The sequence below is a fragment of the Eschrichtius robustus genome, chromosome 12 (genome assembly GCF_028021215.1).
Source record: "Eschrichtius robustus isolate mEscRob2 chromosome 12, mEscRob2.pri, whole genome shotgun sequence".
Taxonomy (NCBI): domain Eukaryota; kingdom Metazoa; phylum Chordata; class Mammalia; order Artiodactyla; family Eschrichtiidae; genus Eschrichtius; species Eschrichtius robustus.
Window position 1 is genome coordinate 39,996,923 of NC_090835.1, and position 19,363 is coordinate 40,016,285.

At 48.2% G+C, this 19,363-nt stretch overlaps 2 protein-coding genes across 3 annotated transcripts; both read right to left on the reverse strand.

Moving 5' to 3' along the window:
- Nucleotides 1–41: 41 nt before the first annotated feature.
- On the reverse strand, nt 42–2,072 carry TREX1 (three prime repair exonuclease 1). The gene is made up of 3 exons (XM_068558822.1): nt 1,778–2,072; nt 1,424–1,478; nt 42–1,111 (listed from the first exon to the last, which is right to left on the reverse strand). The coding sequence occupies exon 3, from the start codon at nt 1,088–1,090 to the stop codon at nt 146–148; it is 945 nt and encodes a 314-aa protein (XP_068414923.1). The 5' UTR covers nt 1,091–1,111; nt 1,424–1,478; nt 1,778–2,072; the 3' UTR covers nt 42–145.
- ATRIP (ATR interacting protein) lies at nt 2,069–18,717 on the reverse strand. Of its 2 annotated transcripts, XM_068558821.1 has the most exons (13): nt 18,426–18,717; nt 16,463–16,593; nt 15,611–15,781; nt 13,920–14,038; nt 12,374–12,531; nt 11,021–11,116; nt 10,573–10,702; nt 9,698–10,387; nt 3,901–4,037; nt 3,648–3,739; nt 3,112–3,192; nt 2,640–2,892; nt 2,069–2,228 (listed from the first exon to the last, which is right to left on the reverse strand). In XM_068558821.1, exons 1-13 carry the CDS (start codon nt 18,670–18,672, stop codon nt 2,161–2,163), a joined length of 2,373 nt encoding a protein of 790 aa, XP_068414922.1. In that variant the 5' UTR covers nt 18,673–18,717; the 3' UTR covers nt 2,069–2,160. The 2 variants fall into 2 exon arrangements, 1 of the variants encoding a protein (XP_068414922.1); XR_011075730.1 differs by lacking the exon at nt 2,069–2,228 and having other exon boundaries at nt 2,681–2,892; nt 3,112–3,208.
- Nucleotides 18,718–19,363: the final 646 nt, after the last annotated feature.

A 19,363-nucleotide genomic window follows, 5' to 3' on the forward strand; every position in this document is an offset into this window, starting at 1 on the left:
AAGACTGCCACTTCCTGTGCCCCCGGCCCCAGGTGTCTCAGTGTGGGCAGAAGTGCGGGAGGCTCTCAGGCTGCCACGGAGGGTAGAGGTGAGTGATCACTCGGTGCTGTGGAGGGTCTTTATTAGTCAGAATTTCTTTCTTGGCCTACTGCCCGGGTATGGCCAAGGACAGCCTATACAGCGTGGCTACTGCCAAGGTCAGGAAGGCCAGCAGGCCCAGTGGGGCCAGCAGTCCCTCCCTGGGTGGGGCTCCAGGGCTCTTCACTGGGGAAAGGGGCTTAGGGTTCCTGTTTCCACCACGGCTGGGGCTGGTGTCCCTGGCTCTGGCCAGGGGTACAGTGGCCGTAGCAGCAGATGGCCTTGGGCTGGCGCCAGTTGAGGCTGTGACCACGTACATTGGCTTGACGGTGCTGAAGGGCCTGGCATGAGCATCTACCCACCGCAGCAGGGCCTGTGGCCTCCACTGACAGATGCTGAGCAGGGCTAGGACGTCACCCTCGGCTGTGTGTGAGTCTGGTGGGGCCTGCCCGTACAGGCGCATGTAGATGCTGCCAAGGCTGTAGCTCTTCCTTGGGCCGTGCTCTGAGGGGCTGCCAGCTTGCTCCAGGGCCTTCAGGGCAGCAATGCTATCCACACAGAAGGCGCCGTCCAGAGCGCTGGCAAGGCCCATCACAGCCAGCTCTGCCTGGAGCAGGGGGAAGTCATAGCGGTCACCGTTGTGTGCCACGAGGCACCAGGGCTGTGGCTGGCGCTCCAGGAAGGCTCGGAGCATGTTGGCCAGGTTGGCATCGAAGCATTGACGCCCGTGTGCAGCCAGCACAGCTGTGCTCAGGCCTGTGATCTCACTGGCTGCAGGGCTACAGGCCTTCCCCGGAGCCACACACAGGGAGAGCTTGTCCAGCACCCGGGGTGGTGGGGGCACTGTTGAAGGAGGCCCCTGAGGGGTGGGAAGTCTCTCCAGGGCCCATCTGTGGATGGCCAGCAGGCATAGCTCTGTGACCTTGGGCTGGGAGAAGGGCAGGCCAGTGGCCTCCAGGTCCAAGAAGATGAGGGTCTGCACAGGACCCGGGGGCAAGGCCTGCGAGCCCATGGTGGGTATCTGCCGCTGAGCCTGGGGAGGAGCATGGGGTGGGGGGTGGGTGTGAGTGCCCAGTGATAAGGGCTAAGGCAAGTGGGGTGGGCAGGAGCACCCCTCTGGCCTTCCCTGCATGGGCAGGCACTGTTGCTGAGCTCCAGGACCCATTTTCAGGGCAAGAAGCCAGAGAGGGTGGGGTGGCTTTCTTAGTGGGACCAGCACACTGTTTTCTGTTCAGGGGAAGGCCTGGCTCCTCCCTCTAGTGCCCACTTAGTCCGGTGGGGGTTGGTGGGGCAGGTACCCATGGCCCTCCCACCCTACCCCCTCCCCTCGGGGGTCCTCACTTACCGAGTAGCAGGCAGGCAGCAATGACTCAGGGTGCACGCTCTCCAGCTGGTTCTTGCTGCTGGCAGCAGTGGCGGGAAGTGAAACTCAGCCTGAGCCCGCCCAGCGGCTGGTGTGAGTAAGGCCCGCCCCGCTTGTCAGCCTGCCTGGGCTGTCCCTCCTGCCAACACCCGTCCTCCCCAGGCACCCACAGTGCTATCCCCAAAGGCCTTCTCAGACCTCTCGCTGTGGGCCTGCTGGCTGGCACAACGCACCAGGGCCCTCACGCCCTCACACCAGGAGGACAGGGCTATGGGGCAGGCTAGCTCCAGGACTCGAGCCTGCTGGGAACCCCTGCCGTGGCCATTTTGCACCCACCCCTTGGCCCCATTTTCCCAGGCCTCCCTGGTTTAGGCCTGGGCTGAGGGCCACCTTCTTCCTTGCCACACAATGGTTTCTTCCCATGGCCTCTGGCAAAGTGATGACTCAGGACAATTCCACAGGCAGGGCAGGGCAAGGCAGGGCTCCTTCCTCAAAGCAGATTCATTACCATGGGGCTGCCGGCCAGGAACAGGAAGAAGGATCTCAGCCTTCCCTGGGTCCCCCTCCTGCTCTGTCCCTCCCACTTAGCCGACACAGATCAGACTCAGGAAACATAAGGCTGGCCTGTTCTCTAACAGCCTGTCACTGCTTTTAATCAGGGGATGAGGTAAGGAAAGTAGTGGTGCTGGTGCCACCATGTGGCTCGATGCTCACAGGCCTCAGCCACAGTCCATCTCGGGGTCGTCCACATCGGCCTCCGCGGCACAGAGATCATCCAGGGCTGCCTCTGAGCCAAAAACAAGAGGGTTCTGGGGTGAAGGCCTGCCTGAAGGTGCTGGGACTGGGGGAGGTCCCACCTCTCCTCCCCACCAGGCCCACAGGAACTAAGCAGTCCCTTCCACGCCCAGGCCTTGCTCCCTCAGCTACTGCAAGCAAAATAATACAAAGGCAATTCAGACAGGGATGTTTCTGGAAAAACCATGGCTCTGCCAGGCCGACTCAGTAGATATGAGCAAAAGGCAGGCTGATATGCTGAGAGAAGAACCGGAGCGGGAAGAAAAGAATGGCCCCAGTGCCGGCAAAGGCTGTGTGGATGGAGCGCTGCTGACCTAAGGCCAGGTAGTCTGATTTGTCCACGAACTTCAGGGCAAACTCCATGTGTGGGCTGGGGCAGGGAGGGGCCCTCCTGCAGGCTCACCTTCACAGCCTGTCACGTCAGGAAGCCCTCGAATCAGCATGCTGACCCCTGGCATCACCTGGTCGTACTGATGCAGGACCTCCACGCAGTGCACAGTGAAAAGCTTGTCCTTTTGGGACAGACTGTGCAGCAGCAGCACTGTATCCCGCAGACACCGCACCGTCCGCTTCTGCTGGTCAGTCCTCGGGGGCCCCCCTGCCCTCCGCACTGTCAGCCACTGTCTGTGCAGCATCACCGTGAGTGCTCTGACCACCTGGGGGAGGGCACAGGCTGAGGTCAGGTCAGGTGGTCCCTGCACCCTGACAACCTGCTTAGCTGGGCAGCATCTTTCCTAGCCACCCGGGCGAGGAAGGTTCTGAGCAGTGGCACCAGGGTCTAGCCCTGGTGAAGGAGCATGGGATGCTTTCACAGGGCCCTGTCATCCGCCAACAGAGCTGCCCGCTGTCGGCCCCTGCCTGCCCCCGGCACTCACCTCCACGTTGCACTGGCAGCTGGAACCAGTGACTGGGGAGGAGGGGCTCTGCACAGCAAGCTTAGCCAGGAGCCACACAGCCTAGAACAAGAACAGACTGTCCCATCCATGGCACAATGAGGCCCTGGTCACAGCAAGGGCTTTCTCAGGCTTCTACAAGAGCTCCAGTTGCCTCAGCAACTGCTTGTCTGCACTAATGGGATCCAAGAGGTGGTAGCGTTTTGGGACCTTCCCAGGAGACACTCAGGACCAACACCTGTGTCTCACCACTGACCCACCTACCTCCGTGCCCACCTCCAGCCACCAGGCAACCTTGCCAAGTCCCAGGATACCCTGGGCTCCGACTGTACTGTATCTGTGGAGTATGGAGCCCCCCCAAATGAGTTTACCTTGCTAGTGGCTCAACACGTTACCAAAATGAATTAAAGCTTCCTTTAATTCCCAGAGGAAGGAGAAGAGTGGCTCTTACGTGGGATGGAGTGGGGTGGAGTGGGGTGGGGTGGTGAGCAGCACAAAAGGGGCTCTTGTGTCTTTACCTCTTGTTCCAGCTGAAGCCACTGTGTCTCCGAGGCGGCTTTGTCAGGCCTCGATGTGATGTACATGTACAGCAGCAGCAGGAGGCAGCGTTCTGGAAAGGACACCCCACCTCTCACTCAGGATCCGCCTTCTCACCCAGTGCTTGAGGTACAAGCTGCAGAAGCCCTCAGGAGGCCCCGGACCTGCCCCTGCCAACACCCTTCCCTCCAAGCTGCAGGAGTAGTCCAGACGCGCGCCCCCGGCCTGCTTTACCCCGGTGGGAGCAGAGCTGAGGTGCAAGCTTCTCATGGTCCACCAGGAGGGACAGGAGCTCAATAGTCAGCAGCACACTAGGCAGGGGTGTCTCTGGGCGCAGGCACTGTGGCAGCACCCGGAACACGCACTGGAACCTGAAACACAGGACCCCAGAGAGACGTGACACCTCCAACCCAATCCCATAACTCACCCTCACCTTTCACGGTAGGCAACAGGAAATTGAAGAGGCCAGTAAAAAGGAGACTCGATTCAGACAGACCTGGGTTCAAATGCCACCCTACTTGCTGATACTTGTTTCAGGTGAACGAGTGGGTACTACCCTTCACTGTGGGACTGCTGTGGCTTAGAGATGACAGGCCCTTACCTGGCACAGTGCCACCCAGCAAATACGAGGTGCCCCCCTGGACCTCGGGTGCCAGCCTCCACACTGCTCTTGGGTTCCTTCCTGCCTCTGCTCCCAAACAGGGAGGCAGGTTCAACTTGAGTGTGAGAGAAATGTCCTGTGCCCACCGCCAGAGGACTGGCCAGGCGTCAGCAGTGACAATATGGACTTGGCTATGGTTGGATCTTACGAGACCACTCGCTGGGCAAGGAAGACTTAATTTTCCCCACTTGTCGGGAAACACCAGCTCCTCTGCCACCACGTATGAGAAGGTACGCACTCAGGGTGTGCATGGTGAGGGGCTTGGGCACTCTCCCCCTGGTCTTGTGGGCAAAGGGATGGCGCATTCATTACCAAGGAACCGAGTCCCAAGACAAGCACTGCTTTTTGCTCAACCCACACAGCCTCGTGGGTGGGGGGAGGGGCAGTTCTGCGGGTATGTCCCTTTTCATGCACACGGCACCGAGGGTTAAGAATATTCCTTGTACACCATTAGGAAGCAAGGTCTATTTGGGGCGAACTCATTTTAGAGCAAATTCTGTATGAGAGACAAGCTGAATGTTTCTAGTCACCAGGGAGTGTGGAACTTTGTGGGAAACTGGAGTTTAACCGGTTAATACCTAATTTCATTATTAGGCCAGAAGTGGCCCCCTGAAACTAAAAAAATCCATCTTTATATACAACACAGTGGTTTCCAAATTATTTTTGATAGCATCGGAGCCTTCTTTTTAAATGAAATTTTTTTTTTTTGGCACAGCCCCTAAATGCACAATAAATAAGTCATGCTGCCCTGGCTGAGCTGGGGATGAGAACTTTTTGTTCAAAAGCGCCTGCCATGCCAGTACCTGGGGAGCTACGCTGGACCTACCCCTAAAACAGATGCAGTGGGAAGACAAGAGTCTGAGGGGATGATGTGCCCTCAAGCCTGGGTGGGCAGTGGTGCCTTTCATAGGAGATCACAGCCTGCCTGGCTGCTCGTGTTGTATCGCATACTGCTATGGAGCCTTGGTAGCACCTGTCCCTGGCTTTTACTTCAAGGGGAGCAAGAAGCTGTGTGGTAATGGGGTTCAGCCTGCAAGCATGAAGGAATTCAGAGGAGAAGCACTGCGTGGGATGTGGCATCAGACAGTGATCAAGAACAATTATTCAGGAGCCTAACTGGCTGATCTAGCACACTCCCTCTGGGGTTTCAGACAAGTTTCCCTACCCCAACATGGGGTTTATTCATTTAACAAACACTGAGTGCTCACAGTGAGCCAGGCTCTGTGCTGGGCGTGAAGACACAGGGCTCTGAGGGTGCCACCCAAGCTAGTGAACAGAAGGCATCTGTGTCTGGCCTGCAGTAAGCACCCATTAAATGGCTGTTTTTTGATGTTATTGTGGACAAGCTCAACAGGAATAGAATGATGATATATCTACCAAGAGAACTGCTAAAAATGTGGTTCCTGGAATTCATTCATTTAAAAAATAAGAAACAGGGATGCAAAGATTTTTCAATATCCACATATCAATCAATGTGATACACCACATTAACAAACTGAAGAATAAAAACCATGTGATCTTCTCAATAGATGCAGAAAAAGCTTTTGACAAAGTTCAACATCCATTTATGAGAAAAACTCCAGAACGTAGGCATAGAGGGAACATACCTCAACATAATGAAGGCCATATATGAAAAACCCACAGCTAACATCATACTCATTGGTAGGGACTTTCCTTGTGGTCCAGTGGTAAAGAATCCGCCTTCCAAAGCAGGGGATGCAGGTTCGATCCCTGGTCGGGGAACTAAGATCCCACGTGCCTCAGGGCAACTAAGCTCCTGCGCCTCAGCTAGAGAGCCCACATGCTGCAAAGTACAGAGCCCACACACTCTGGAGCCTGTGCGCCACACTACAGAGTCCACAAGCTGTGGACCCTGCACGCACAACTAGAGAAGAGAAAACCCACATGCCACAACTAGAGAGAAGCCCGCATGCCACAATGAAGAGACCATGCGTTGCAACTAAAGATCTCGCATGCCTCAACGAAGATCCCACATACCACAACTAAGACCCAACGCAGACCAAATAAATAAATAAATAAAATTAAAAAAAAATCATACTCATTGGTGAAAAGCTGAAAGCATTTCCTCGAAGATCAGGAAGAAGACAAGGATGACCACTCTCACCACTTTTATTCAACATAGTTTTGGAAGTTCTAACCACAGCAATCAGAAGAAAAAGAAATAAAAAGGAATCGAAATTGGCAAGGAAGAAATAAAAATGTCATTGTCTGCAGATGACATTATACTACTATACATAAATCCTACAGATGCCACCAGAAAACTACTAGAGCTCATCAATGAATTCGGTAAAGTTGCAGGATACAAAAGTAATATACAGAAATCTGTTGCATTTCTATACACTAGCAATGAGCTATCAGAAAGAGAAATTAAGGAAACGATCCCATTTACCATCGCATCAAAAAGAATAAAACACCTAAGAATAAACCTACCAAAGGAGGCAAAAGGCCTGTACTCCAAAAACTATAGGACACTGATGAAAGAAATTGAAGACAACATAAATGGAAAGATATACACTGTTCTTGGATTGGAAGAATCAATACTGTCAAAATGGCTATATTACCCAAGGCAGTCTACAGATTCAGTGCAATTGTTATGAAGTTATCAATGGCATTTTTCACAGAACCTAGAATAAAATTTTAAATTTATATGGAAACATGAAAGACCCTGAAACAGCCAAAATAATCTTGAAAAAGAAGAAAAGAGCTGGAGGAATCATACTCCCTAACTTCAGACTATACTACAAAGCTACAGTAGTCAAAACAGTATGGTAGGGCTTCCCTGGTGGCACAGTGGTTGAGAATCTGCCTGCTAATGCAGGGGACATGGGTTCAAGCCCTGGTCTGGGAAGATCCCACATGCCGCTGAGCAGCTAGGCCCGTGAGCCACAATTACTGAGCCTGCGCATCTGGAGCTTGTGCTCCGCAACAAGAGAGGCCGCGATAGTGAGAGGCCCGCGCACCGCGATGAAGAGTGGCCCCCACTTGCCGCAACTAGAGAAAGCCCTCGCACAGAGACGAAGACCCAACACAGCCATAAATAAATAAATAAAATTAAAATCTCAAGCTAAAAAAAACCAGTATGGTACTGGTGCAAAAACAGACACATAGATCAATGGAACAGAATAGAGAGTCCAGAAATAAACCTACATACCTAAGGTCATTTAATCTGTAACAAAGGAGGCAAGACTATACAGTGGAGAAAAGATAGTCTCTTCAATAAGTGCTGCTGGGAAAACTGGACAGCTACTTGTAAGACAATGAAATTAGAACATTCTCTAACATCATATACAGAAATAAACTCAAAGTGGATTAAAGACCTAAAGGGAAGACCAGATACTATCAAACTCCTAGAGGAAAACATAGGCAGAACACTCTTTGACATGAATAGCAGCAATTTTTTTTTTTTGGATCCATCTCCTAGAGCAAAGGAAACAAAAGCAAAAATAAACAAATGGGACCTAATTAAATTTAAAACCTTTTGCACGACAAAGGAAACCATCGACAAAATGAAAACACAACCTGTTGAATGGGAGAAGATAACTGCAAATGATATGACCGATAAGGGGTTAATATCCAACATATACAAACAGCTCATACAACTCAACATCAAACAAACAACCCAATCAAAAAATGGGCAGAACTGAAAAGACATTTTTCCAAAGAGGACATCCAGATGGCCAATAGGCACATGAAAAGATGCTCAATATCACTCATCATCAGGGAAATGCAAATCAAAACCACAATGAGATATCACCTCACACCAGTCAGAATGGCTATCATCAAAAAGAACAGAAATAACAAATGTGAAGAAAAGGGAACCATCCTACACTGTTGGCAGCCACTGTGGAAAACAGTATAGGGGTTTCTCAAAAAATTAAAAGTAGAAGTACCATGTGACCCAGCAATTCCACTCCTGGGTATATATCTGAAAAAAACCGAAAACACTACTTTGAAAAGAAACATGCACCCCAATGTTCATAGCAGCATCACCTACAATTGCCAAGTTATGGAAGCAACCTAAGTGTCCATTAACAGATGAATGGATAAAGAAGATGTGGTACATGTGTACACACACACACACAACAGAATACTACTCAGCCATAAAAAAGACAAAATTTTGCCATTTGCAGCAACATGGATGGCCTTGGAGGGCATTATGCTAAGTGAAATACGTCAGACAGGCAAATACTGTATGATATCGTATGTGGAATCTAAAAAATACAGCAAACTAGTGAATAAAACAAAAAAGAAACAGGCTCACAGACACAGAAAACAAACTAGTGGTTACCAGTGGGGAGAGGGAAGGGAGGGAGGGCAATATAGGGGTAGGGGATTAAAAAAAAGCATTGTTATGGGATTATACGAAATCATGTGTGAAACTTTTGAAAATGGTAAAACACTATGGAATTAAAAAAAATAAAAGGAAAGAGAAGACTCAAAAAAAAAAAATAAATAAATAAAAGAAGCAATCAGCCACCATGAGCTGGGTCCCCTGCCAGTCACCTGGGTGATGGTAACGCGCCTACCTTGATGCTCACACTGCTCTGCAGTACACTGTGTCTAGCTCTGAGCACCACCTTTAGGATGCACCAGACAAGCCAGAATATATTCATATGGAAACCAGGATCCAGAAGTGTTTTTAGCAAACAGGTATTCTGAGTTCAGAGACAAAAAGGCTTAAGATACATCCAACAGAGGAATTGGCCTCTTGGTGGAATGCTGAGGGGGAGATGGGATTACAGGACGAGGGGACTGGCTGGGTGGTGCTTACCTTCCCAGTGTTGAGGGTCTGGAATCCCAAGCTAGGAATTTATGACAACAGTGTTCTGCAACAAACCTTCAAAGAAGAGCAAGTAACCTGTGGCTCATGCCAGTGGTGGACACCATGATGATGGGCAGATGCCCAGCAAGGTCAGCTTGTAGCTGCAGACCCTCCGCACACCCTCTGCTTCTTCAGGGAATCCCACCAAACTAAACTTCAATGGGGCTGTGAAATCTGGTCTTCACCTGATCCATGTCCCAGGTTCAAAGGCCTCTTGGCTCAGCCTTTGTCTGTTTCGGGGGCAGGACACTCTTCCATAGTGACTAGCAGCCTTCTTTTATCACATGTGTCTTTTGCTTACCTACTATCCAGAGGCAGAACTAAGCCAAATAAACCACTTCCTTGGTTCTTCTAACTGCTGGCCCCACTTCCCATCACTTCAGAACTCTAGCTAAGAACCTAAACCAAGGCTTAGAGCTGAGCAGTATGGACGAGTCAAGATGGGAACAAGTAGAGGGGCCGCAGGACAGACCTCAAGAGGCCGGGTAAGACCCACAAGGAATCATGACCCCCATGCTGCGTTATACCTGGGCAGGAAATCAAAGGAAGCATTTTCAGCTAATTTCACCAAAACCTTAAGGCACTGGCTGAGGACACTGGCTTTAAGGTGACCTGTTGCTGCAGAAGAGAAAGCCAAAAGTTGAAGAAGCATCTTCAATAGTGGATGCTGGCCTTGGTCACCGGCAAGCCCCGCTGGGGCTGAGGTCACATCCCCAGGACCATGTCCGTCAACCAGGCTCTGGTCTCCTTCCCTAGGAGCAGAATCCGCGCCTGCTCCTGATAGTAACAGGCAAATGACTGCTCCGCTGTGGCACACCAGGTGCTGAAGAACGCTTAGTGAAGCCACAGAGAAGCCTTCCAGGTTGCAAAGTGAGTCCTCAGGGCTGGCCTCTACCCCAGAGCTCACGCAGGAGGGATGTGTTGGTGAGTCCGCAGGCGCTCCGCTTCTCTTGGTTGCTGCCAAATCCTGCAGAGCCTGGCAGTGTAAGCCGATAAAGAACTGTACCAGGGGGAGGAGGTGCACAGCTCCAGGAAGCTGGCAGAGTGGGAAGGCCCTTCCGCCTCCCTCTGCTGGGTCTCTGTCACAGGAGCCCTCATTCCTGGCCACCAGATTCAGTCCAGTAAGTGCCAGGTTCTGTGCTTCTCTCAGGGCCAAGAGGGGAAATGACCCATCACAAGAACCTGTGGTCCTCAGGCTTGAAATCCCAGTCAAGGTACTAGCAACAGACACAAAAGAAAACAAGTGTGAGAGGGAGATAAGGTCAAGGGACCCAAACAACCTGCCTGCTAAATTCTCTAGTTTTCCTGCCCAGAGCAGACCTCCTAGGCCGGTCAGGACCAGATAGGGACTTGCTTCCTGGAAACTTCTTCCAAACAAGCTTTTTAGGAGTCTTATGCTTACCTGCCAAGCCCAGGTAGCTGGAACAGGGTGCCGGTAGGAGCCTCAGAACAACTGCTCAGGAGGTGGCACAGACCTAGGGATGACCCTGGGATCAAAGGCTGCTTCAGGAGAAGGTTTATCAAAATGGAGCCTGCAGAAGACAAGGTGACTGTAGGAGGTTCTGACATGAGAGTGCTTTTCTATGATGCCAACTATCCTCTAAACTGCCACTAAGTTCCCTTGAGACGCCCGTGGGTACTGAAGGCTCGGAGGCATACTTGCTCTTGGTCCCTTCTATTTTATAGTCTTCTGCTTAAGTCACAGACTACTACTCCCCTGGACCCTCTAAAGCACTGCCTGGGGTGCTGATTGAGCCCAGGACAGTTCCCTAGGCAATTCCACTGCAGCATCACAGAGGATGATCGGACCCAGGCAGGCCTCCTGCAGAAGGAGCAGGCATTCTGGTTACCTTGAGTGTTTGATCTCTGCATCCAGCCGTCAACAGGACTTTTCTGGGACTGTTCTTGCTTTATCGGGTCATCTCCCAGACTATGGGTCTTATTCTCTGAATAACAGATAATATGTTAATCAAAACTGGAACACAAAAGCACAAGTGTATCAGAAACTCTTAAATGTAATGAGTTTAAAACATACATTGTTCTACTTCTTCAACTTTGGATCAAAATAAGAGCCAAAGCAACTCAAGAACCTTCACATCTTTGCCTTCCTCATATAAAACAGGAACTTGCATAAGGAAAGGAAAGGAAAAGAAAATTAAATTGTTTGCCCCACTTCAAAATCAGGCAGTAACATAAAAGCATTTTATATGATTCTTATTATGTGCCAGACACTGTTCTAAGAGCTTTATACATGCTAGCTCTCTTGTTCCTCACAGCAACCCAACCAGGAGGTGTTATCATTGGCTCTGTTTTACAAATGGGAAAACTGAGGCACAGAGGTTAAGGGACTTGCTCAAATCATACAAGCCAGTAAGCAATGTGACTGGGACTCTCGGCCAGGCTAGTGGGCTCCACTGCGGGCTCATAACACTACCCGATAACCGCTCCTGAACTTGCTAAATGTCAAAAATGTGAGTAGCTATAGTTCTCAGGGGTGGCATGATGCTAATGACTTGAAAGGGTTGATGGTAGAAAAAAGGCAATGTATCTGAATTGTAAGATAAACTGGCATAGCACAGTCTCAGAGTGAAAACCTACTAATGCTAGACTGTCTCTCTAGAAAGCAGTAGCATTCCCTCAGTCTGGACTCAGCTGGGCGATGAAAGGAGCACATGTTCCTGCATACTAGCTGTGTTTCTGGCATGGCAAAGGATGCTGACTGGAGGTTTTAAAATATGCCTGCAAATTCTTTGACACACTTCTCCTCAAGGGGTGCAGCCTAGTTTTCTTCCCCTTGAACATGGCCCAGACTCAATGACTCACTTCTAACAAACAGAATGTGGCAGAAGTGATGCTATGTGACTTTTAAGGCTAGGCCATAAAAAGGATAGCTTCCACCTATCACTCTGGGTTTGCTAGCTCTAGAGAAAGCCATCTACCAGGTTATGAGATCAGCCAAGTAGCCCTGTGGAAAGACCCACATGTGGAAAGGAATTCCACTGCCAGACATGTGAGTGAGCCACCTTGAAATAGATCCTCCAGCCCCCTACAAGCCTTCAGTGCCCGCAGAGACAAACCATCCCCACTGTGCTGTCAGAACTGCTGACCCACAGAAACGAGGAGAAAATAAATACTCAAATGTTTCAAGGCTCAAGTCTGAGTAGTCTGATATAGAGCAACAGATGATGGATAGACTGACTTACCCTCTTTGCCCATCAGGGACTTATATCCTGGATTGGTCTGGCAGGGGTGGGGAAGGGACATGTTAGCACTAAAAGACTCCTTTGTAGGGAAAGATGGTTTTCCAAGTTGTGGAGAACATGCTTCTGGCTTTATAACCACAGAAGGGCTTTTCCTAGGACTGGAAAAAGTTAACTATGAAAGCAAAGTAATGATTCTGCTAACACCATGTAAAATACCTGGTTATAAAACTTCTACCAAACTTTAAACTTTTCCTGTCTAGGTGATTTGACCAAAAGTTTTATCTATTACGCGTTTGTTATTCTTTGTCAGGACAGCAATGCAAAATTCAAGGCATTTTGATTCAAATTGTTGAAAAAAAAAAATCTTTCATTTGCTTCCACCTTCTTCCAATCACCCAAAAGTATTGGCCATAATTCCATTACTATTTCCAATTCCACCAAAACATCTTTTCAGTTTGCAACCTCTTTTTTTTTTAATTGAAATATAGTTGCTATACAATGTTATATAAGTTATAAGCATATACTGTAGTGACTCATAATTTTTAAAGGTTATACTCCATTTATAGTTATTATAAAATATTGGCTATGTTCCCTTTGTTGTACAATATATCCTTGTAGTTTATTTTATACTTAATAGTTTATACCTCTTACTCCCCTATCCCTCTATATTGCCTCTTTCCCATTTCCTCTCCCCCCTGGTAACCACTAGTTTGGAACAACCTCTTTTATAATAGTCAGGGACTGAATGAAAAGATTTTCAGGAGAAAGAGGGTCTAGTAAAAGGTGTATTTTGTCTTGCAACTTGGAAACTGAGCCCGTGCCTTGGTGCCAGGGTCTTTATGTTAGAGAAGCAGTCTTAACCCTCTGATTGGATCAGATAATGCTGAGGCCCTCCTGTTAGTGTGAAGAGGTGAGGATGGACTCCCTCTGCTCTCCTGTCTTACCTGGGCTACTCAAGGCAAGAAGTGTTCTATTTCACACCCTGCCCATAGTAAGCAAAGGCAGCAGAATGTTGAATGCCAGAAAAAGACGACCTGACCCACACTGTTCAAATTTCAAGGCTGATCCTGACAGTGTGCCAGACTTCTCTGGCAGGCAGGGGATGGGACGGACCATTAACAAGCTGATCACATCTGCAGCAAAGGTGGGGACTGCTGGACAGCAAATGAGAAAAAATATTCCAAGCAGTTGGGACTGAAATACAGTTGGGGAAAATCATTTATTTGAAACAAATTACATAAAAATGAAGACTGGTCCACTCCAAAAGTTTGGAGAGCATCTTTCCAGCCTCTTTCCATCCCGAGGAGTTGTATTGTGTTTATAAAGTCTACAGGGAGGAAGCACTTCTAGAGTGCGGGGCCTTTATGCTATGATGCCCCAAACCATGCTAGTCTCATCCAAACCATCTTTGAGGCCTTCAGGAAAGAGCATCTATGCCCCAGGGGCAGAGTCTAAACGACCTTTGTTCAGGACTAGCCTGACATTGTTATTCAGACTTTTTACTAAACGATACAAAACTGTATTCTCCCTCTAGCACCATCATTACCTGACATGGGAAATGGAGGGAGCAGCTAGTTTATTAGCTCGTTCACTGCTTTGAAGCTTTGTCCTCAATTCATTCATCTCTGCATCTTTAAACTGGAGTTCAGACTGCAATGACTGGAGCTGGAAGGCAAAAGAAGCATACTTATAGAGGCCTCATCACATATACAGAAACAGCTCTGGGCTTCAAAATCTCAAGCTAGTAAAGGAAAAACAAGCAATGAGAGATAGTATAAAAGTCTGCTGTGACATAAATGTCCTGAAATAGCAAGCTTTAACCTTCTTCCTGAAAGATGGCATGGTATTCTAGAAAGATATTTTGACCTGAACTATAGCTGGGTAGTTTGTGAGGGTTCAAACACCATTTACTCAGCCTCTCTGAACTCCAGCTTATCTGTAACATAAATACCTGTCTTCTGGTTGGGGGGATTAAGTAAGAATGGTGAATGTAAAATGCCCAGCACAGAGCTTGACAAGGTACCATATCTCATGGTAACATGTAGACCTTTTAGTGAATATAGTGGTGCACAATCCAAGTCTTCCTGAAGGTCTGGGCTGAGTATTTAGAAGAGTTTTACCAAAGCCTTGTACAGTGTGGGGAGACCTGCTGTTCTGGCCAATGGTAACTGCTGCCATTCCCCAGGCACAGCACCAGACACAAGGGCAGGACCATTTAAGTCTCATGACAGCCCTTCTGGTTATTTTCTGGAACAGATAAGGGAAATGAGTCATAGAGCATAAGTCATCACCCTGAGGTCACTGCTTGAATGTGATAAAGCCTAGATTCAAACTCTGGTTTGTCTGATTGCAAACCCCTTGCTCTTCATCATATATATGGAAAGGCAACTACTGCTGTTAGTCTTGGGCACAGGTCAGTGCTTCTTTAAAGATTGCCAAGTTTGCTGAATGAAGTAATGGCAGAATAAGGCCCATGTCCTTGAGTTTGAAGCCTTGGGAAGTGAAGGAAAGTGGTATATACTGGACACCCACTGTTTTTCTTCCCAGAACAGTATCTCCCTCTCTCAAGAAACATCATTTTCCTACCTTTGAATATGTGATTTGAATGGGAGCTATTATCTCTTTGGTTACAGTGACTAGTTCAGAGGCAGGCACCTGACTCAGGTTAGACCAATTAGAGCCTTCCCCAGAATTTTAAAACTTGGAGATAAGGAACCCTAAGTCTTCAGTCTGCTCTGGAGCTATGAAATATGAGCCCAGGAGCCCCTGGAGAACACATCCTCTACCATAAGGATGGAGCCTATCAATAGTACAGAGAATAAAGATGAGTCATGGCAAATCTTGAGTCTTTTGAGTCCCCAGCACACCTGTTTTCCCAGACTTAGTTATGGAAGCCAGTACATTTTCTTTTGGCCTAAGCTAGGTCAACTGAGTTTCTGATCTGCCAAAAAACAAAAAAAACCCAACAAAAAACCCACTAATTTTAGCTGTTTCTGCAAAGTGTGAGCTAGTAGCTTAGACTACCACAGCAAAGCAGAGTTTCATCTAAGTCCTTTTCTAAACCTCAGAGCCTGGAGAAAAGTACATGCAATTAGTTGGTAGCGAAAGTATTTAAGACAAACAACTGTTGAAATCTTCCTGGAAGATTTATAAGCAACTTTAGTCATTGCTTCTAAAGGAACTCATTGAGCAGGCAAAGCTGATGTCCGTACAAGCAAAACAAATGCTCTGGGTCACCTTTTTGGAGAATTCTTTTTCTTTGTCACTGAGTGCTTGAGTTTTCTCTTGCTCAAGAAGGAAATGTGATCTTCTCTGTTCCTCTAGAATGGATTCTGTCTGATGCAGTGAGTCCCGTAAAATTTTAATTTCTCCATTTTTAATGAGCGCTTCTTCTTCCATTGCCTTCATCTGTAAATCCCAAATTGATGTTGTGAAAAGTTTGTAAGGGAAAATTTTATATGTACTTGTTTCAACATGTAGCTGGGGAGATGAAGAAACACATTTAAAACATGTCCAACAGACCAATGAGTGCTCAAAATATATCTGTACCAACCAGACATCACCATGATCTGCTAGGCCCATTCCTGGGACAGTGGATATTCAGCAAGATAGCTTAAGGACACACTTGTCACTTCTGCATGCAGATTCTATAGGCTCTAAGAGGTATTAAACAATCTGGGTCACACACTTCACAGAACTAAAATTCTACATTATGTTCTTGTTTTTTCTAGGGACCTACAGATAGTCATATGAAGAATGTTTGCTTTTTTGCAAAACTGCTAATGAAAATAGCAACCATTATGGTGTTGTGTTTCTTATATAAGACATAGGCTATAAATTTATCTCAGTGCTATAACAGAAAGTTTGTATCTTTTTGTATATGGTTTACAGTGTTTCCTTTCTTGCCCTGGTTGTTAGGAATCTCAGGATTTAGTTTCAACCAAAATTTTCTGGCTTTCTTTCCCCCAATTCATGGGGATGAATCTGGACTCTTGTTTTAAAACTTTTATATATTTTATTGTATAATGCTTTATAACACATGCATAAGTGAATGAATTAACTACAAAAGCCACAAGTTAAATCACTTACCTTTTCTTTAAGCTCTTTGTACTGTGCCTGAAGTAACTCTAATTCGAAATTATCTTTAACTGGAACACTTTCTCTGTTTTTCCTTGAAGGATTTTTTGACATCCCATCTAATCTGGGGACCTTACGAACATCTGTAGAAAACAGTTCCCATATACTTTTTAGGACCCAACATTTTCCCACTTTCGCCAGACAATGCTGAAAACAATCACTTTTGAAAGCAAATTAGAGAAAGATCTAGTAAGTACTATAGGTATTTTCCAACGTAAGAACATGAATCAATCCTCAGGAAATAACAGATCCTGCCACCCTCTCCCCATTCTGTACCCAGTTTTAAGAGTCTCATCTAAAGGATGAAAGGTGCTGTGGGAATCTCACTGGTCAGAACTCAGTGATCTATTATTCAATGATATTTACTGAGCACCTACAATATGCCAGGCACAATTTAGCCTCTAAAGAAAGGTACAATGGTGAGCAAAATGGATACAGTCCTTTCACTCATGGAGCTTACATGGCACTCAAAAACACAAGAATAAATGTAAAATTTCAACTGTTATAAGAGCTGCAGAGAAGAGCAAATATAGGAAAGCCTATAATAGGGGATTTGATCCAACGGGATGAATAGAAGGCTTCCCCAGGTAAGTGATGACTGAATGGAGAGCTGAAGAACAAGCAGGAACTAACCAGATGAGTGGCGATGGGGAATGGATGGAAAGAAAGCTCAGTGTGTAAGAAACAGCAATGAGCAGTTTCTGTATTATAAGGAAGCAGGGAGAATTCAAGGAATGAAGGAAGGTTAGTGTGGCTAGAACCCACAGAAGGAGAGGGAAAGGGACAGGCCATGCTGGGCCTTGCTGGCAATGTTAAGGATTTTGATCTTTATTCTAGAAGTAGTGTGAAGTCATTAAAGGCTTTCAGTAGGGATGTTCACGTGTATCTGTGTGTGACACAGAGATTCTAGTTTTGAAAAGATCACTCTGGCTGTGGTGTAAAGTCTGACGTGAGTCATAACTGGAAATGTGGGAACAATTTAGCAGACTATTGTCCGGGGAGGGGTGATGGTAACACAGATCAGGGAGATGGCAGAGATGATGCAGAGAGGATGGATTCCAGAGATAGAGGAAGAAGGTAAAGTTACAGGATTTGGAAAGGAATCAGATGCATGGTCAAGGAAAGGGAGCTGTTGCCTGCCTTGTGCTACATGATGGAGAGTGGTGCTAGTCATTGCCATGCAAAACATTTGGTCATCAAATGTTCTGAGTGTTTTCTGAATGCTTTGCCGGGTACCATGCTGGAGATGCTGGTGGATGACTGGGTTTCCAGGAAATGATTGTGTGGAATATAAGATGCATGTAAGACATCCAAGTAGAGATTTCTCTTCCTGGGAGCCCCACAAGACTTCACTAGAATGAATGTAAGCTCCATGAAGGAGGGGGCTTTTGTCTTTTGTTTATTGCTAAGTGTCTGCAGCTCCTAAAGTTTGGGCACCTAGTACGATTTATTGGTTGTATAAAAGAATGAGTCTCTTATCTCTTGCCTCTGCCAGGCCCCTCTTATGCTCATGCGGCCCAAGGGAAAAGGTGGTCTTCATTAGATCTAAAGCCTCCCAAACCTGTCATAAGGATGGGTCCCCATGTGTAGGTAGTGATGATTCTGATGGTGGTGGTAGTCGTGCTGCAAGGATCTCTGCTAAGAACTAAGAACTTTAGTGGTCCAAAGTATAGAAACTAAAGTAAAATGTTAACCTAGCTTTCGGTATTCCAAATCGGCTGTTTGACACTCCTGATACATTTCTCTCCCAAATCAAAGGACCTTTTGGGACACGCCGCTGCTTAAATCAAACTGTTCCTATATTTTTAAAAGGTGAGTGCAAGACACCGGAACAGCGGTCGTGGGGTTCCTAAGCCACAGTCATCTAGTGGGTCTAGCGAGGTCTGCACCACCCTCGGGGAAAAGGCGCACTCACTGGACACGTCCGGAGCCGCGTTCGGGCACTGGCTCAGGGCCTGTGACGCGAGGGTGTCGAGCTCCTCCAGGTCGTCGGCGGTGAAATCCCCGTGCGCGCCGAATGGGTCTTCTGGGTCTGGGGGGGCGGTCGCGAGGAAGCCCCGGGCCCGCTTGCTCGGAGGGTGCTGGGTGCTGGGCGGCGGGCCAGGACTGGGTGCCGGGGGCCCGCTCCGCCTCCTGCTGCCTGGCGCGGGGATTCCAGCCATGCTTGCCGCCGGCCGTATCCAAAGGCACCGAGTCCAGCCTGTAGCCTCGAGGCCGGAGGGCTGGACCAACCGCTCGCGCACCGCAGCTCGCCTCAGCCGCTGGGCCACGCCCCCGCGCCAACGGGCCAATCACCTGCCAGTCGGTGGGCGCGGAGGGATGACGTAATCAGACTGCGCCGCTGTGCTCAACTGGGTGCATACCGAGTTCGGTCGCTCCCCGCCCTTCTGGGCAGCATCCCGCCTGGCGCTTTCGTACCGACGGCTGGGACCCCAGTAGGTGGGTGGTCTAAGAGGAGAGACCCGAGTTACCTGGGCTAACTCACCAGCCCCACTGCGCAGGTGGCTCTGCGCCCGCTCTCTGGCATCACTTAGGGTACACAGCTGTGCTTGGAGGAGTTCGCCCTGATTTTCACACGTGCACATGTGAATCGAGGCAGGGAGCTTTCACGGGTTTGGTCTTTGTGAGCTCGCTGTTCTCCAGCCAGACCCACTTCTCATATACCCCAAGGCTCTCTTGGGGAGGAGTCTGGGAGAGTGGGACTGGGCGAGGAGTTATGAATAGAGCTGTTGTGAGCACACATCTTTGAAAACAGTAAATGTTTTGAATGTGTACCTTTGAGGTAGGTCTGGAGAAAGAAAGGTCTGAGAAGGGGTGATCCTGAGAATGGTGTGCCTGTGTTGGAGGGGGTGG

Excerpts from the sequence above, each read along its gene's own strand:
- TREX1 (XM_068558822.1), bottom strand. The coding sequence starts at position 1,090 with ATGGGCTCGCAGGCCTTGCCCCCGGGTCCTGTGCAGACCCTCATCTTC.
- ATRIP (XM_068558821.1), bottom strand. The coding sequence starts at position 18,672 with ATGGCTGGAATCCCCGCGCCAGGCAGCAGGAGGCGGAGCGGGCCCCCG. Across the intron at positions 10,388-10,572 it reads CAGCTACCTGGGCTTGGCAG|TACCTTGACTGGGATTTCAA; the intron begins GTAAGCATAAGA and ends GTCTGTTGCTAG. Across the intron at positions 4,038-9,697 it reads TCCTTTGATTTCCTGCCCAG|GTTCCAGTGCGTGTTCCGGG; the intron begins GTATAACGCAGC and ends CCTGTGTTTCAG.